General features: G+C 51.8%; 2 protein-coding genes across 4 annotated transcripts in view; both read right to left on the minus strand.

Moving 5' to 3' along the window:
• ALDH4A1 (aldehyde dehydrogenase 4 family, member A1) overlaps positions 1-5,114 on the minus strand; it is a 38,546-nt gene extending 33,432 nt beyond the window's left edge. For all 3 annotated transcript variants that reach the window (XM_011993117.1, XM_011993116.1, XM_011993115.1), the window contains exon 1: positions 4,774-5,114. In XM_011993117.1, coding sequence (XP_011848507.1) covers positions 4,774-4,835 — 62 coding nt within the window. In that variant the 5' untranslated portion in view covers positions 4,836-5,114. The remainder of the gene's footprint in view (positions 1-4,773) is intronic.
• Positions 5,115-6,575: 1,461 nt separating this feature from the next.
• The window catches only part of IFFO2 (intermediate filament family orphan 2), a 50,750-nt gene continuing 39,447 nt past the window's right edge, over positions 6,576-17,878 (minus strand). The window contains exons 6-9 of the mRNA XM_011993118.1: positions 14,200-14,320; positions 13,650-13,742; positions 12,604-12,734; positions 6,576-10,931 (exon numbers count right to left, since the gene is read on the minus strand). Of these exons, the coding sequence (XP_011848508.1) occupies positions 10,826-10,931; positions 12,604-12,734; positions 13,650-13,742; positions 14,200-14,320 (451 nt within the window). The 3' untranslated portion in view covers positions 6,576-10,825. The remainder of the gene's footprint in view (positions 10,932-12,603; positions 12,735-13,649; positions 13,743-14,199; positions 14,321-17,878) is intronic.

A 17,878-nucleotide genomic window follows, 5' to 3' on the forward strand; every position in this document is an offset into this window, starting at 1 on the left:
CTACTCGGGAGGCTGAGGCAGGAGAATGGCGTAAACCCGGGAGGCGGAGCTTGCAGTGAGCTGAGATCCGGCCACTGCACTCCAGCCTGGGCGACAGAGAGAGACTCTGTCTCAAAAAAAAAAAAAAAGAAGAAGCGGAGAAGTCTCTTCCATCCCCTGAGGTGAGCAGGGTCAAAACCCTAATAGAAGGTCAGGCGCAGTGGCTCATGCCTATAATCCCAGCACTCTGGGAGGCCGAGGCAGGAGGATCACTTCAGCCCAGGAGGTTGAGACCATCCTGGCCAACATGATGAAACCCCATCTCTACAAAAAAATACAAAAAGTAGCTGGGCATGGTGATGTGCACCTGTAGTTCCAACTGCTTGGGAGGCTGAGGTGGGAGGATGACCAAGCCCAGGAGGTTGAGGCTGCCGTGAGCTGAGATAGTGACACTGTACTCCAGTCTGGGCAACAGAGTGAGACCCTATCTCCAAAACAACAACAATAATAACAACAGAAGGGGTTTGGCATCTGGGGTACTTAACTGGAATAAAGGGAAGAGACCGAGGACATCTGAGTTCCATACCTTCCCTCCTGCCACCATCCTTCACTGCTGGGACCCTGCCGTCTTGATATTCCTGATCGAAGATGATCACTCCAGGAAGCCCATTGGTAGGAGAGGGGATCATCATAACCGCAGCAGCACTTACTGAGTATTCCAGGTGCTGGGCACTCCAAAGTGCTTTTCATGTATGAGATCATTTAACCCACAGGACAATCCTATGAGGTGACTACTACTGTCATCTTTATTTTCCATATGAGAACATAAAGGAGCCCAGAGAGGGTAAGTAACCTGCCTGGGGCCACAGAGCTGCCAAGAGTTGGAGCCAGGATCCAAGCCATGTTGTATTCTCGGCCATCTCAACAGCAACTGTTCAATGCCTACTGTGTGCTGGGCCAGATGCGGGGCACAGGAGGCAGGCTGCTCCCGGGGTGCCACTGCCAAGCACTGCCTCAATGGCGTTTTCACTACTTTACAAGTGTGAAGATAACCACATGTTTTAATTATTCTTCCACTCAAATACTCACAGAGCACACATTCGGTACCAGGCACCCAGGAAACCACTGGTCACATCACTGCTAATCCTTGCAGCCACCTGCTGTGTGGCTGTTAATACATCCCCATTTTGCAAATGAGGATATTGAAGGGACAGAAGCTGCCTTGCCAAGGCCACAAAGCACTGGATGGGCTCACCGAGGTGGCCAGCGGCACATTCCAGGCCAAAGGCACCGCCCCAGCCACTGGTTGGAGGAGTTCAAGAGCAGAGAATGTCTAAGGAATGGTGGGAAATGCCAGCCACCGACCCAGGGCAAGCTGTGCCCATCCAAGGGCTGGGCAGACTGGGAAAAGCATTGGGTGCTTTTGATATTTTGAAAATTAAACCATCAGGTAGCCTGAGAAGAGTCCGAAATCACCCAGGATCACTGCAGGGGACACGGTAGCAGCCAATTCTGGCCCATAAGCCCCCTGATGTCAGATGGGGTGAGCAAGAGTCATGTCTGAGCTTGGCACAAGAAGTAAGGAACAGAAATGAACTCTTATAAGCCTACTACATGCCTGGGCTGGCTATTAATGTGCATCCTGCCTGTTTCCAAAGAGAACTGAGGACACCAATGGTAAAGCTGATTGAGAAAAGAACAGGAAGTCAGGGTTAAAGGAGAAAAGAGGCAGTCAGTTGGGAGGCCTGGTGTTCACCAGCTCAAGGCCTTGGACAAGTTTTTCTTAATTTCCATGGGCCTCAGTTGTTTAAGCTGTGAAATGGGGGTGGTAACCCCTACATCACAGGCTGCTGAGAGGCTGAGTAAAATAATCCACATGAAAAGTAAATGGCAGTCATTGTCATCAGCCGCCATCCCTGGGCCCACCTATAAAGGCCACACGTTTATGGTGATTGTCCTGAGGCTGGCTGTGATAAATATTGGTTGACAAGCAAGGGCTCACATGACAAGTTCATTCATTCCCTAAATGTTTGCCAAGGGCTTGCCAGGTGCCAGACACAGTTCCAGGGCCTGGGAATATACTGTAAGGCAGACAAGTGTATAAAGGGAAAAAACAAGCTACAATAAATTACTGGCGTCTGAACTACCAGCTAGCTGGTTCTTTTTTTTGTTTGTTTTTTTTTGAGACGGAGTCTCACTCTGTCGCCCAGGCTGGAGTGTTGTGGCCGGATCTCAGCTCACTGCAAGCTCCGCCTCCCGGGTTCACGCCATTCTCCTGCCTCAGCCTCCCGAGTAGCTGGGACTAGATTTTTTTTTTAAAGCATATATATTCATGGAAAGTTAAAGGACATGAATCAAAATGTTAACAGTGGGTACCTCTGTGTGGTACAATTCCAGGTGATTTTTCTATTTTTTTTTTTTTTTTTTGCCCTATCTGTAGTTTTCACAATTGACATGTATTAAACTAAAAGAAAACATATATCAAGGGTATTTTTAAAAACTGGCAGAGATTCCTGGCACTCAAGGCAAAAAAAAGAAAACACTAAGAAACATCTCCCACACCCGTTCCTCAAAAGCAGTGGTTTTTCTCAGGACTAGAGTTTTACACATAGGACACTGAGGGATGTCACTGAAAATGCCCTGCAACTGTTTCCCCATAAATGCAGACACAGCACGCCACAGGTGTGCCCTAAATGTTCGTTGAGTACATGAACAAGTGATCAAATACCAAAGCTGTTCCTCTAGAGCAGTGGCTCTCAACCAGAGGTGATTTTTGTTCCCCAGGGAACATCTGGCAATGTCTGGGAACTTGTGTTTTCTGTCAGGGCCAGGACTTCTTTTGTAACTGTCAGGGCCGGGGGTGCCCCTGACATGGAGTGGGTAAAGGCCAAGGACACTGCTAAACATTCTACAGTGCACAGGACAGACTCCACAACAACAAAAATGTAGCCCCAAATGTGAATCGTGGTGAGGTTGAGAAATCCTGTCTAGGGCATGCGGCCAGCTGCTGCATCAAAGGAGTAACCTGAGCCCAGGGAACCGGTTGCGAAACGCTCTTTCTCTTTCCCCTCTCAATTCAGGAGGCCTCATAATTCAGAGCATGAATCTGGATTTAGACCAACTGTAATTTCAGTCATATATCTCTGAATGGCAGATCATGTCCCATGATAATACAGGAATGAGACGGTACTTATCGGCTCGGTGTTAAGCCTGTGGTGCTTGATTGCTTGATAATTATTATTGTTATCATGGGCTTATCTTTTAGAATATGGATTGCTTTCTACTAGATATCGGAGGTTTTTTCTATGCATTTCTCCCCTATTAAGCTGAAAACTCTTCAAAGGCCCCACCCCATGTAAATTCCCTGGGTACTCCTCACCTCTAGGGTGTTTGGTAGAGCATCAGCTCACAGTAGGCACTCAGTATAACACTGGACTCTATAAGCCCCATCTTCCTGGGCCTCAGAGTGCAGGCAAGGCCTGCAAATGGCATCGCACAGGGAGTATGGCAAGTGTGGCCCCAGTCTCAGCCTAGAAGAGGAACTCTTCTGTCCCATGTCCTCTTCCTGCACCCTTTCCTATCCCCTCCTCACCCACAGAGGACACACAGCAGGGTTGAAACTCACTTGTGTTCAGGGCACCACCATGCCATCCTTTGGGGGGAGGGAGAGGGCCACTGATTAACTCAGAAAGGGCACAGCTCATCAGGAGAGAGACAGCCGCTAACAGCCCGGGAGGTCAAGCAAACAAAACTCAAATGGAAGGAGGAGCTGACCCACAGGTGTGCAGCCCCGCCAGACTAGGATCCCCTCTGGGGCAGGGTCGGTGTCCCACCCAACTCTCCAAACCTAGCCCCGAGCTGGAGGGGTTCTCTGAGAATATTTGTCACTGAGAGAGCAAGGATCCAGACACCCGGCTCCACAATGGCAGGGTTTGCAAATCTGGATTTGAAGGGCAGCTCCACCCCTGAACTGCTCCTGGTTTTCTTCATTATTTGGAATAATACCTGCCTCACAGGAGTGAGAAGTTTAAAAAGAGGTGATAATGATGATGATCATGGCGATGATCACAACCGGGCGCTGCCTTTGTGCCGGGTACTGTTCAGGGTACTCCCCGTGTAATAACCGCTTAATCCTCGTGGTAAGACACCTGCCAAGTGCCTGGCCAGCATTTGGTTCATTATAAGCACTCCATAAATATGATTACAAGAAAAAAGGAGTCCTACAAGAAAAAAGGAGTCCCTCTTTTCTATCCAACATTTAACTTGAAAAAAAAAGCGGGCGGCGGAGTGCGGAGGGGAGCGGAAAAGAGAGAGGCAGAAATCCTGGTAGAAGGAGAGGAGGACTCGGGGAATCCGAGGCGGGATGGGGGCACTGAACGTGGGACGAGGGTGGGGAAGTGAGATGTGTGGTGTGCTAAAAAACAGACGTGCCCCTCGGGGGAAGCTCGCAAATTGCGAAGATACAGTATTAGGAGTGAGACGAGTGACTACAGAGGTTACTTTCCGAGCGTGGGAACCGGCAGGGCCCCGAGGCACCCTACTCGGTCGCAGGATTCGGGAAGAGGGGTCCCCTCGCTAAAGCAAGGTGACTACCTGAGGGAGGAGGCTAAGGGATCTCAGTGGGAGAAAGGCCTGTGTGGGGGTCGGAGGGGAGCCCCTGAGGAACCCGGCGGTGACCGAAGCAGCTTGGGGGTCCGGCATGGAGGGAGTGCGGCGCGGGGGACGCCTAGTGACTCCCAGGCTCCCGGGCCCCAGGCGCGCGCTCGGGCCGCCCCGGGCCCCGTGCTCACTCACCCGGCCCCGGTCCAGGGACGCGACAGGAGGGCGCGGCGGAGCGCGGACGCCGGCAGCAGCATCTCTGCGTCGCAGCGGGGTTGTTCGCTGGCTGGTCCGCCCAGGCGCTGCTAGAATGCACAGCCCGTCCCGAGCGCACCACCTCGATCCGCGGGGGGAAACGGATCACGCCGGCTGTCCTCCGAGCTCGGGATCAGCCGAAGTTCCACTATATTTAGCTTCGGCTAATAAAAAGCATCTGTTCATGCCATAATAGGGGCATAACACAACACAAGGCAAGGGAACCCGAAAGCGAAGTCCTGAAATGCATGCGTTTTCCCCTCCTCTCGTTATGGTATGACCCGAGAGGGCGTGAACCCCTCCGACCAATCAGAGTGACACACCAAAGCTTCTGAATCAATCAACGGTGCGGTCCTGTTGCAGCCTTCCAGAGTGGAGCAGAGAGAGGCTGAATAGAGCCAATGAGATAACCGGAATGGGACACGTGCTGAAGCGGGGCGGAAGGACTCGCTGCGCCCGGCCCTCTGGTGTGCTCCCGGGGTCCGGTGGGCGTCAGACTGGCTTCTTTCAGGCCGCCAGTGGTTTGTGCGAGGCCGGAAACCTGTCCGTTACCAGACTCCTCGACCCCGCAGGGCCACAGCGCGGCCAGCCCCCTGCTGCTTCCCGGGCACTGCCCGTGGAATGAGCCTGCCTTCCAGCCTCATTGGCCAGGACCCAGCCGCCCTCCACCTACCCGCCAGGCCCGGCGCTGGCCAGCTTCTTAGCTTTCTTGCAGATTACGATCAATGCAAGATAAAACCTGAGCTGGCCAACGCTTAGCTTTTCATTTTAAAGCCTTTGGCCGCAAAACCAGTTGTTCTGAGCCTTTTACCCCCAAGTAAAAATGTCAGCTTTGCAAAATGTTGTGTGCTTGGTAAACACTCGAATGCTATTTAAAACTTGGATTCTGAAGTCTTCTCTGATGACGAGGTCTCAGGGACCCAATCTATTCCTAAAGTAATGTTACGTTTCCTTACTCTCTCTTCTAATTTGTTTATATTTCTTCCAGCAGCATGAACCGGGTACCTGCTTAGGAGTCAGTTCCGATGCTAATTCTGGTTCCTCAATAGGGCACTAGGCAGACTACAGATCCTTTCTGGGCCTCAGTTTCCTCATCTGTAAAACGGAGGTAATAATACCCAACTCACAATGCCCCCATGATCTTAGGCCACTTCTTTTTCTCCGGATTACACCATTTAAGATACTTTGGGAGAATTTAAACATGTAAATGAAGAGTTGGGGAGGGAAAAGTGCCAAGTATTAGGAATGGCAAAAAGCAACTTGGAATTGGTGGCGGCTATTTGTCTTCATCTTTGGAGAAGACCCTAGACAGGTGGGCTCAGTTCACATTAGGGCAATGTTGCCCTGAACGTGCCCATTAACAAGAAAAACTAGAACGCTGGATAGTGTCAAATGCAGAGCCTGGGGAGGTGACCTCCTGTGGGCACGTTGGAGAGCCTGGAGAAATGGGGACTTTGTGGTTAAAAGGCCATCAGTTCCAAACCAGGCCAAGCCAGTTACTGAGCCTGTGATGTCTCGGGTCCTCTCTTCCCCTTCAGTAAAATGTGTGTAATGATTCCTGCTTTATCATCTTCCAAAGCTTTTATTGTGAGCTACAAATGTAACAAGTGATATGACATCCCCTATTTTATGGCTAATTAGCTAATGAGTTTGAGTGTTTCTGTGACCCTCAGTCCTCTTACCCCTCCCCCAACAGCAGATTCATCTTCTATTTAAAAACAAAAACAAAAAAAAAAGCACCATCAGTTCTAAGACACTTCACTTTATTTAAAAGAAGCCAATATACAGGATATAAAGGGCATGATATTTACAACAGTACAGTAAACAGGTTGGTTTCCGGTAGGATCAGTAGTCTTTCCATGAGTATAAACCCCCCTTCCCTGTGATGCTAGACCCAGCTGGCAGACAACAGCAACGGTGGGGCAGGATGGAATCATGGGGTATAAAGTCTCCCTGGATGGGGCTAAAAATCAGGTAGATGCAGAAACGTCCACAAGGGGTCTTGCAGGGAAGGGCTTTGCCTCGCTTCTTTGAGGGCTTGGGAGGGAGGGGTCTTGGTGAGGGATTTGCCCAGAACTAACACACAGCCCACCCTGAGCCTGGAAATCATCCATTCATAGAAAATTCCCTTCCAGAGAGAATCTGGCTTTACCTGCACCCACCCAGCCCCCTCCAGACTCCCCACTTCAGGAGAGAGCTCTTCCAGAGCCAGAGCTTGGTGTCTCAAGGGGGAAGACCCCTGTCCTAGGAAACCCCCAGCACCCTGATCCCTCCCCCAGGACCCTGGGGGGAACACAGCAAGGACTGCAGCCCAGGCTTGGCCTGGAGTAGGCACAGCCAGGGCTGGGCTATGAGCATCTTATGCCATTTCCACTCCTACTCCAGCTGCCTGACCACCTGGGACCCACGAAGGCCCAGGCTCCAAGGAAGTCATGTACTCCCACTGTCACCCATGCTCTGCTGCCTCCCAACCCTCTCCCAGCGCAGCTGAGTTGGAAATGGATCTCGGCAGACCAGAGTCAGAATAACTAATCAGAGCCTACCCCCAGAGCCCAGCTTGTCCCCTCCCTAGTGTGCCTTGGCCCTTCCCCCACCCACCACACTTCTGAATTTCCTGCAACCTACCCCAAGACTTCCAAGAAACTGAGGGGTCAGAGGAGAGGAGAATGGGGTGAAGTGGGACCTACAGTCTGCTGAAGCTGCTCATGGGTGTTAATGACCAAAAGTGAGGACAGAAGACGAGGCATGGGGAAGGGAATGGGTTCTATTCAATCCGGCAACAACATGCACCATTTCTCATCCACAGGAGAACGCTGGGCTACCACAACTGCCTACCCTAGATTAAAAAACCCTTCCTTTCATAAAAATAGATGAGAGTCTCTTGCTTTATAAATAGATTACATTTAGCTTAAGTTACATCTTATAATCTTCCCCCACCCCACCCCCTCTCCTCCCATTCCAAGCGTAAGTGGTTGAATTCTCCCTAGGTCATCTGAGTTCTACCCACAGAGTTAGTCCACGATGGATTTGGTCCTTCAGGGACCTCAAGACATTTTCTCAAGATAAGAAAGAAAATGTTGGCTTGCCAATAATTTTTTTCTCTGTTTGGAGTCTCAGAGGAGTGTGTGTGTGTGTGTGTGTGTGTATTTCACAACCAACCAGGGAGCCAAATGGATGCTAGTCTTCCTATCCCTCCCCAATCCTCTGTTTGTATAAAACCCCCAAAAATAGGAGACAGAGGGCAGCGCAGGAGAGCCCATCTGAGAACAATTCTAAAATACCAGTGTCAATATGACACCGGGCTTAGAAATAGAAAGTCAAACCTAAGTATTTACAGCTTTACAAAGGATGGACCAATTCGTCCCAGCTAGGACTGGTGCTGCCCCAGCGAGCTTTGGGGTCTTTCTTGGCAAGCTGTGGGCTCATGGTGAGGGGACAAGCACAGCCCACTGGCATTAACTGAAAAGAGCATGTGGTGGAGAGGCAGGCAGTCAGGCAGGCCGGACCCCGGAACCAGCCCAGGAGGCAGGCCCATCACACTCTGGCTTACCCTCTCCCACCCACCTGCCCCAAGTCCTCACTCCCAAGAGGAGAGCAGATATTAAAAGCCAGCAGGAAGGGACTTTCAGGCCAGGATCTCTTTCTGGCTCCTGCCATTTTCAAACTCCCTAGAGTACCCTAGTTCTCAAAGACAAATGACCTATGTATACAAGGAGGAAAGTAAAAATAATACCGCCGGACACCGATCACCACAGTAACCTGTTACCCTCCAACGCTAACACTGCTGCCTTACAGTCTTAACTCTAAAGACACGTCTGTCACCCTCCCACCACCTTGGGGAACAACCCAGGGCTGGCTTCCACGCTGCCCACGAAACTCCCACACCACATTGTCCAACGCCTCCCTCAGCCCTGGACGGAGGAGACCCACGAGGGTGGATGTTTTCCTGCCCTCGTGGAAACGGAAAATCTTTTTAGCAGCTGAGGTTCAAGCCCAACTGGCTCTGATAACCTTTGGTTAAAATAAAAATGCAACAACAATAACAACAAGAATCAGGTATGTTTGAACCCTGTAACCTTTAGAACAAGGGTCAGCGAGGAGGAGAGAGAAGGGCCGTCTCTCTTCCAAAACCATTGTCCCTCCAAGTACCTGCCAAAGGGAACTGTTTGGCTAACAAGAGATGCTGACTATGGAAGAGTCACAGCCAGACTGCCGCAGGGGACCTGTGGGAAGTGTCCCCAGCAAAATAAAACAAAGGAAAAAACTCATGACAAAGGCCACCAAATCGTGATAAATTACATCACACGTAGTCACTAACACATTCTCACGCTCTCTCTACGTGTATCTATTATGTACAGTATTTTCAAGACTGTAACACAGGTGGGGGAAACAGAAAACAGAGAAGACCCTTAAAGGCCATGGACCTCTGGGGACCACAATCCCAGTCAAACCCAGAGCCCCCTCCTCTGCCTCCAGACAAGGCAGAGGGACCCAAGTTCTAGTCCTTGGGCACATTTTGCTACTTTGACCACTAGAGGGAGCTCCTGGGACAACAAAAAATTAAAATTGGCAACAGACCCACTGCAGTAGGTTAAAAACTGTTAAAAAATAATAATAAAGCAAAGCCTGCTCAGCTGGCTCCAAGCTGAGATTTGGAAGGGGGAGGGTCGCCACACAGTGCCCTTCAATGCAGGCCCACTCAAGCCATTCAAGTCTTGGGGGATACTGGCTCAGATCAACACCCTGACTGGCCAGTCAAGGGAATTGCTGAGAGAGGCTTGCGTGTGTCCAGGAGCAGAAAGAGGATGGCCCTCACTCCAGCTCCTGCCCTGCCAGCAGCCCACCAGGCCTCTCTCCTGCCAGTGGCCAAAAGTGGGCAACTGCCGGACAGTCCTAACCCAAGGCCGGTGGAAGGGAGCAGAGACCGGGCCTGGCCCCTTCAGACTTTCTCACAGAGAAATTACAGATCTCTAACCCTCTATTGTTGACTGGCGACGGAGGGAAGAACATCAAGTTATCAGGGCAAAAAGACCCCCTTGGCCCCTGCCCTGAACCCGCAGAGGCCCGGAAGACAGCAAGCGGTCAGGCAGGCCAGTGCCTTGCGGCAACCCCGGCCTCCTGACCAACCTCAGCCAAACCCACGCTACCCAGTCAGTGCTGCGACACACATCACCCTAACCCCGGCCTCCCTCCCAGCTCCAGGGGGAAGCCAGGAGCCCAGGAGAGGACCTGCATTCCACAATGATATAAGGCAAGCTGCTTTTGTTGTTTGTTTTGTTTTTTGCATAGTAGTTTAAACACAGTGAGGCTCCGCCTTCCCCTCACAGTGCCTTGTCCCTTCAACTTTGCCACTCGATCCCCCCAAAAAATTAAAATGTGTCTTCCTTCCCTTCCTTCCACCTTTCTCTCCTTCAGGGAGTGAGAAAATTGGGGTGGTCCCTACCCAGGCCTAGAAAGCTCACAGAGGCCAGCGGCTCCTTCCTGGGGGTTGGCAGAGCACCCCAAGCCCCAGGCCGGTCTGGGCTGGCTCAGGAGGAAGGGAGGGCGTAGCCCATGGCCAATCAGAGGAGCAGGTGGGACGGAAGGCAGAAACCACATTACGCCACGGCCAGCCGGCCCGGCCCTCACCTTAAAGTTCTGTATAAAAACACCTGCTAGGAATAATTCTTTGGAGCTCAAAGTGGCTCAGCTTAAGGGAGAAGGCACAGTTAACACTGCAAAGTCCGCACAGAAGTCTGCATTTGTAATGTGGAGAACAATAGAAATTGACAGCACCATTCCTTGGGTGGGTGGGGGATGGAGACGGGGCACCCGTTGGTGGTGTGGAAGGAAGGAAGGAAGCAGCAGTCCCTTGGGGCCTCCAGAGAAGGGAGGGCAGAGAAAGTCTGTGTGGTGCGGCTTCGAACCCCACTCCAAGGGGCCTTCCTGGCCCCATGAGGAGAGGTGGCAGGGCCCCATCACCAAGACCACCAGGCTGGCAGGGCGTCAGTCATCAGCTGACCATGGGCTCCACATCTGCCTCCCGCTCGAACTCATCCTGGATCTCATCTGTACTTCCTGAGTCGCTGCTGGCCACGGAGCTGGGGGACGGTGAATTCCTGAGAAGCACAAGAGAGTGGGGAAATTCAGAGAGCAGCCCTGGGCCTCTCAAGGGTCAAGGAGTAGGAAGGCTGAGCTGCCACTTCTATAAGATCTACCCTTAGAGGAGCCTCGCCCTGAGCTCCTGCCTCACTCAGCTATCCTTAAGATCCTTTAAGCTCACGAGGTAACCCCCTGCACCGCCCCCTACTTGGTCTGGCTGTGTTGACTTCTCTAGGAAGAAAACCCCTTGGGAGCTGGACCATGGATCAAGTTTGACTGTTACCCTCCAAGCACTTAACCCAGGTCTGGGCACATAGTAGGTGCTCAGTAAACCCTGGATGACTCAGCGCTCCAAAGGAGGCCATGCAGGATACGGTTAACATCACTGGGCTGCAGTTCTGATTCTATCTCAGATGAGCTGGGGGTGGGGGAGCTTAGGCAAACTGTTTAACCTGCCTAAGTATCTGCTCTTCTGTCTGAATAATGGAGATAACCACAGTGGGTTCTGTGGGTTTAAGGAGTTAAAGGTCTGAAAGGCAAGGCCACGGCCCTGAACACAGATCTGCTCCCCACAGGGCTGTCCCTCCCTCTCATACAGTAATGCAGCAAAACGAGGAAAGCAACGACAATGTATTTGTGCTGTGTGGCAGGCATTCTCTGCATATTAGCTTATTCTCAGCATGGCTGTCCCCCAACAAGGCTGTGTGTCCTTGAAGGCAGGGGCTCTGCTTTGTGTGCCATGCCTGACACATGTCAGTCTCCTGGGGACAGGACCTGGGTTGGAAGAAGATGATATGGTTTGGCTGTGTTCCCACCCAGATCTCATCTGGAATTGTACTTCCCATAATCCCCGCGTGTCATGAGAGGGACCAGTTAGAGATAATTGAATCATGGGGGCGGTTTCCCCCATCCTGTTCTCGTGATAGTGAGTTAGTTCTCATGAGATCTGACGGTTTTATAAGGGGGTTTCCCCTTTGCTAGGCACTCATTCTCTCCCCTGCTGCCCTGTGAAGAGGTGCCTTCTGCCATGATTATAAGTTTCCTGAGGCCTCCCCAGCCATGTGGAACAGTGAGTCAATTAAACCTTTTTCCTTTATAAATTACCCAGTCTCAGGCTTTTTTTTTTTTTTTTTTTGAGATGGGGTCTTGCTATGTTGCCCAAGCTAGCCTTGAACTCCTGGGCTCAAGTGATCCTCCCACCTCAGCCTCCCAAAGTGCTGGGATTACAGGTGTGAGCCACCACGCTGAGCCTCAGGCAGTTCTTTATAGCACCATGAGAACAGACTAACAGATGGCAAAGGAAGGGAAATCACTTCCTGTGAGCAAACGGGAGAATGCCCCGTCCACCTCCTCTGCTCCCAGCTCAGCAGAAAATGGGGCTTCGGCTCCTCGAGGGCAAGGGCTGTACTCACCGGCCCCACCGTCTTGCACAGAGCAGGCCTTTGACAAGTATCTATTGAATCAACAAGGGGCAGGGTGGTGGTGGGAGTTGCACGAGGTTAGATATGTAAGGCATCTGGCATATAGGTGTGCTAATAGTCACTGGATGTATGTATGGATGGATGGATGGACGGACAGACAGACAGACAGAGAGATAGGTTGGCAGTATGAAACATGGCCGAGTTGCAGCCTTGGGAATTTCCCTCCAAGGATGCCATAGCTGAATCCCCTGGGAGGACAGGCGGATACCTGTCTGCGGAGCCTTTGATGAGCCGGCGGCAGGTCTCCATCTGCACGTCCAGTCCTCGCTTCATGCTGCACATCTCCATGTACTCATGCAGGTGTCGGTTCATGTCACTCTTGGCTGTGGCCAGCTCCAGCTGGGAGGAAGCAATGAGGAAGAAGGGTGAGGGCAAGTCATCCTCGTGGCAGAAGCCTCAGCAACCTCCCCTCCTGGATTCCTCAGGGATGGTGCCATCGAGTCCACCACTGGACACCACACCATCAGGACTCGGCCTCTGGACATCAACCTCCCCCACCCTCTGCTCTCTGCACATGGTTCCACCTTCCCTAGAACTCCTTCTGGCCAAAGGGGAATGGTTGCTTAGCAACCCCAGCAGCAGCCCGGCTCTGATGTGCCCCACCCGGTTCTGAGAACTCGGCATCTCTGGGTTCCTTTATCCAGACCTGATTACAAAAATCCTGAAGGCTTTTTCATGTTTCTGACTCTTGTCCTCTATCAAGTGATACTTCCTCTAGGGAAGGAGCTGGGCTTCCCTTTCTCCTGCACAGTAACAATGACTGTCATTTATAGAAGTGATCACGTGCACAGCCTCTGGAGCCAGAGAGAATTGTACTTCAATGCTGCTTCCTGGCTGCAAGGCCTTGGGCAAGTCACTTGCTCTCTTCCAACCTCATCTCCTCCTCTGTAAAAGGAGTGCATGGTGCCTACTGCATAGGGTAGAGGTAAGGATACCGGGTGTACTCAGCACCTTGCGTCACTCACTATCACTCCAATGTCAGCTCTGTGGTTATTATGGGATCGTCTTCTCAGCTACATATATTCTTTTTAATTCTCTGAGGCAGGCAAGGATCACCACCCCCATTTGACCGATTAGGAAACTGAGGCCCTAAGAAATATGTTAGTCGCCCCTGAGGCCTCCTGACTCCCAATCCTATGCCTGTCCCACTCTCCCAGCCCCTGCCCATGACACATGGGCATTTGGTCGCCAGGATCTCAACCACGTGGACCTCAGGAGAGCCTCACAAGTGGGCTCCACGTCCCGAGCTCTTACCTCGATCTGACCTATCGTTTCCTGGTACTCCTTGTCTCTCGTCTTGAAGAAGGATTCGGTCTCGTGGATCAAGTTGCCCAAGTTTTCCTCTTGCTGGGGAAATAGAACAAAGGGGACAGTTTATTTTATGTATTGATTTATTTTTGAGACGGAGTCTCGCTCTGTCACCCAGGCTGGAGCGCAGAGTACAATCTCGGCTCACTACAACCTCTGCTTCCTGAATTCAAGTGATTCTCCTTCCTCAGCCTCCCGAGTAGCTGGGATTACAGGTGCACACCACCAGGCCTGGCTAATTTTTATATTTTTAGTAGAGGTGGGGTGTCGCCACGTTGGCCAGGCTGGTCTCGAACTCCCGACCTCAGGTGATCCGCCCGCCTCGGCCTCCCAAAGTGCTGGGATTACAGGCGTGAGTCACTGCGCCCAGCCCAAAGGGGATAGTTTAGCTGGGTGGTGGGGGCTGTAGGAAAATAACAGGGATGAGGGACCATTGAAAGGAGGTGCCCCCCAGGTCCCTAGTCCTGGCCTTTGGGAAGCCAGGCGCCGGGCTCACCTCGCCCTGCAGGTCGATGGTGGGATTGCAGTTGGTGAAATCCTCCCAGAGCAGCAGCGTGTCTTCATTCTCTTCCCACGTCAGGCTGTCACAGTCGTCGTCAAAGTCAAAGGTCTCCCGCCTGTGGGGGTGACACCAGAGGGCATGACTGAACAGAAGCCAGGCTCCAGGGACCCACACAGGGGACGGAAAGGGGCAGCTGCCCAATAGGTACACACCTTCAAGGCTGTCCTCAGAAAAGACAGGGGTAGTAGCCAAAGGCGACATTCGCCATATCCAAAAGGAGTTTAACTCTTTTAAAATGCAGAATGTATTTATGTATCGTTTGTATAATTAAAAATGTGTACTTTTTTTAATGTCAGACTTTAATGAATTGGGACTAAAGATATTTTCCTCCAAGTCCAATCTTGCAATTTTCCTCATTCATTTAACAGCTATTTCTTGAGCCCCTAGTTTGAGTGAGATGCTCAATATGATACCATCTTCTCTGCAATTTGGGAAGGTTGGTATTATTCCTATTTTACAGATGAAGAAATGGTGGCTCAGAAAGGATAACTCAACTGTCTAAAGTCACACAGCTAGCATGTAGCAGAAACAGCCTAGAATGCCAAATGTTTCCTATAGCTTTTTCCTCCCCATCAAGACACTCCCCAAGCACCCGTTAGGTGCTGGGCACTGGACCAGCCACTAAGCATGCAGTAAAATGCAACGCCCTCAAAACAATTCCACCTCAAACCAATCCCATGAGGTAAGCATAACTATCATTCCCATTTCACAGGTGAGAAAACAGAGGCTCAGAGGGATTGAGTGGCCTTCTAGAACAATACATGCTGGAAACGAGATTTGAATTCAAAGCCTGGGAGATGTCAAGACCTCCCTATTGGCCAGAACCAGAAGTAGGTTGACCAACCATGCAGGTTTGACTGGGACTAAGGGGTTCCCAAAATGCATTGGTTACCCCAACTGGAGGAGACCTAAAGATCAGCTCATCCAACATACCCCTCTTTCCAAGGGGAAGGCTGAGTCTGCAGGAGTGAAATCACTTGACCCAGTGCATCGGTAGCACACGACAGTGTGGACCCTGTCTCCAGGCTGCCCTCCCAGGGCTCTCCCCATTGCCCGCCCTCCCTCAACTCCTTCCTGGATCCTCCGGGGCAATGAGTGTTCCCAATGGACTGGGTTGGAGACTGGGCAGGTCCCAAGAAGGCTGTCTGGTAAAAAGCTGCCTCGAGCGCCCCCTGGAGTCAGGCAGGGCTGGCTCCCCTCCAAAAGCCATTCCCAGAGGAGTCCATAGGTGGCTCCCCCAGTCCAGGGTCCTGAGCTGGGGGGCGGGTGCTGGAGAGGGCCGTATGGCCGGGAGCCGCCAGGGTCCAGCCCTCACTGCATCACATACTCGATTCCTGACTTCACTTCCTTCCCAGCGTCTGGGATCTGAAGGAAACCCCAGCCGAGGGACAGGAAGCTGGAAAGGACAGAAAGACGGGCAAGAGAAGGAACTCGGAAGAGACCCCCACTTCACAAATCTGCAAGGTGGGGCTGAGGAGGAGCCTTGGCCCTGCCGGGGCACAGCTGCACGTTCCCCCTCTTCTTCTTGGTCTGAAGCCCAAACAACCGACTTGGATCAAAACAAAACACGGCTGCATTACTCAAACACTTCATCAGATCTGGCCAGGGGCAGCCTGGCTAGGTCCTGCCCACAGCTGGCGGAGATGTCCACGGGAAAGGCCCAGGGCCCCGCCTGCGGTGGGGTCAGGGTGACCTACACAGAACTGCAGAACGGGGGTGGGGGGTGATCAAAGTGATCAGAGGGTTCATTGTTTGTTTTAACTTAGGTAACTTCACAACCAACTAAATCTAATTCCATAGTGAACCCAATTCAGCTCTATCAACACTGAGGCACCCGTTCCTGCAGCCAGTCTCGCCTGACTTGGATCTGAATGCTGTTTCCACACACCGGAGCCTTTGCCCATGGGGCCTCCTGGCTTCCACTCTGATCTATCTCCTTTTGTAGCTCACCCCATTCCTGGTCAGCTTAACAATGCCCTGGGGACTTTATAAAAGCAGGGACAATAATTTCTTCAGAGAAGCCCTTTAATTTAACCACGTGGACCCAGCCTGGGGTCTCTGGGGCATACAATCCTGTCTTAGGCTCAGAAATGCCCAGGGCAATGTTTCAAAAAACCTAGATCCAACCACTGGTTCTTTCCAAAAGCCCCTATTGGCCGGGTGCAATGGCTCATGCCTGTAATTCCAGGACTTTGGGAGGTCAAGGTGGGCGGATCACTTGAGGCCAGGAGTTTGAGACTAGCCTGGGCAACATGGTAAAACCCCCATCTCTACTAAAAAAGTACAAAAAAAAAAAAAAAATTAGCTGAGTGTGTTGGTGTGTGCCTATAGTCTCAGCTACTTCGGAGACTGAGGCAGGAGAATTGCTTGAACCCAGGAGGGGGAAGCTGCAGTGAGCTGAGATCGCACCACCACACTCCAGCCTAGGTGACACAGCAAGGCTCTGTTTCGGAAAAAAAAAAAAAAAAAAAGCCCCTCTTGGCAGGCAGCAAAAGATGAGAAATGAGATGGGGGATATCAAAAGAGGAATCAAGAATCTAGGGGTCTCCTTATCACCCTTAAATAGCAAATCCCCAAAATACAGCTCCCATCTCAGTTCTGTTTCAAAGGAATGGCAGGTCCAGGAAGTATCAGGCAAAAGAGTTCCTGTCCCCACCCAGTTCCAACCCTGCCCCTGCCTCCTGTCTACCTTAAAAGTCAGCCTAGAATAGGGACAGAAGAGAGAATTCTCTTCCGAGCATGGCATGGGGGACAAAGCACTGGACCAAGAGTTGGGGGCCTGGCTCTGTCCTAACTCCACGTGTGCCCCTCTGAGGGGCCGGGCGGAGTGAGCTCCGGACTATGGAATTCTGAGCCAGCCTCAGAGTTCTGCAGGAAGGTTAGGAGAGCCCATGCCCCTGGCTTTTGAAACAAGTGATGTCAAAGGCATCTGCTAGAAGGAACATGCCCTCTCTGGGGGGGTTCGGGAGGCGGCAGAGCCTCCCAGAGCTCTGATTGGTAGCATTTGCCGATTTCCTGCAATGGCAAATTTTAAGGTACTAACGTGACATCACTGAGCCTGGAGTGGGTATAGCAACTTCTAAGAGCTGGCACCAGCAGGTTTGCCCACCACTGACCATATCCAGCCCAGACCCTGCCACCACCCCAAGCAGCATTTTCTACTGAGAGTGCACTAGTGTGGGAGGCGGCCTGGCTCTGAATCCCAGCTCAGCCACATACTAGCTGAGCAGTGTTGCCCAAATCCCTTCTCCTCTCAGAGTCTCAGTTTCCCTGTCTACAAAAGGGGAGGGATACCCCATCTCCTAGGTTGGGCGTCTGGAGTCAGCAAAGTGACATTTGTGGGGCCCCCTCCAAGTGAACGTCAGGAGCCATTTCTGCAAGCCGTGTGGTCAACACACCACCCCACCAAGGGCAAACTAGTGCAGGTGGGTCTGGCTAAGGTCTGCTCAAGAATGGCCCACACGCTAGGTGAGGTAGCTCTTGCCTGTAATCCCAGCACTTCGGGAGGCTGAAGTAGGCAGATCACTTGGGGTCAGGAGTTCGAGACCAGCCTGGCCAACATGGTGAAACCCTGCCTCTACTAAAAATGCAAAAATTAGCCAGGCATCATGGT

Source organism: Mandrillus leucophaeus, unplaced genomic scaffold (genome assembly GCF_000951045.1).
Source record: "Mandrillus leucophaeus isolate KB7577 unplaced genomic scaffold, Mleu.le_1.0 Scaffold426, whole genome shotgun sequence".
Taxonomy (NCBI): Eukaryota; Metazoa; Chordata; class Mammalia; order Primates; family Cercopithecidae; genus Mandrillus; species Mandrillus leucophaeus.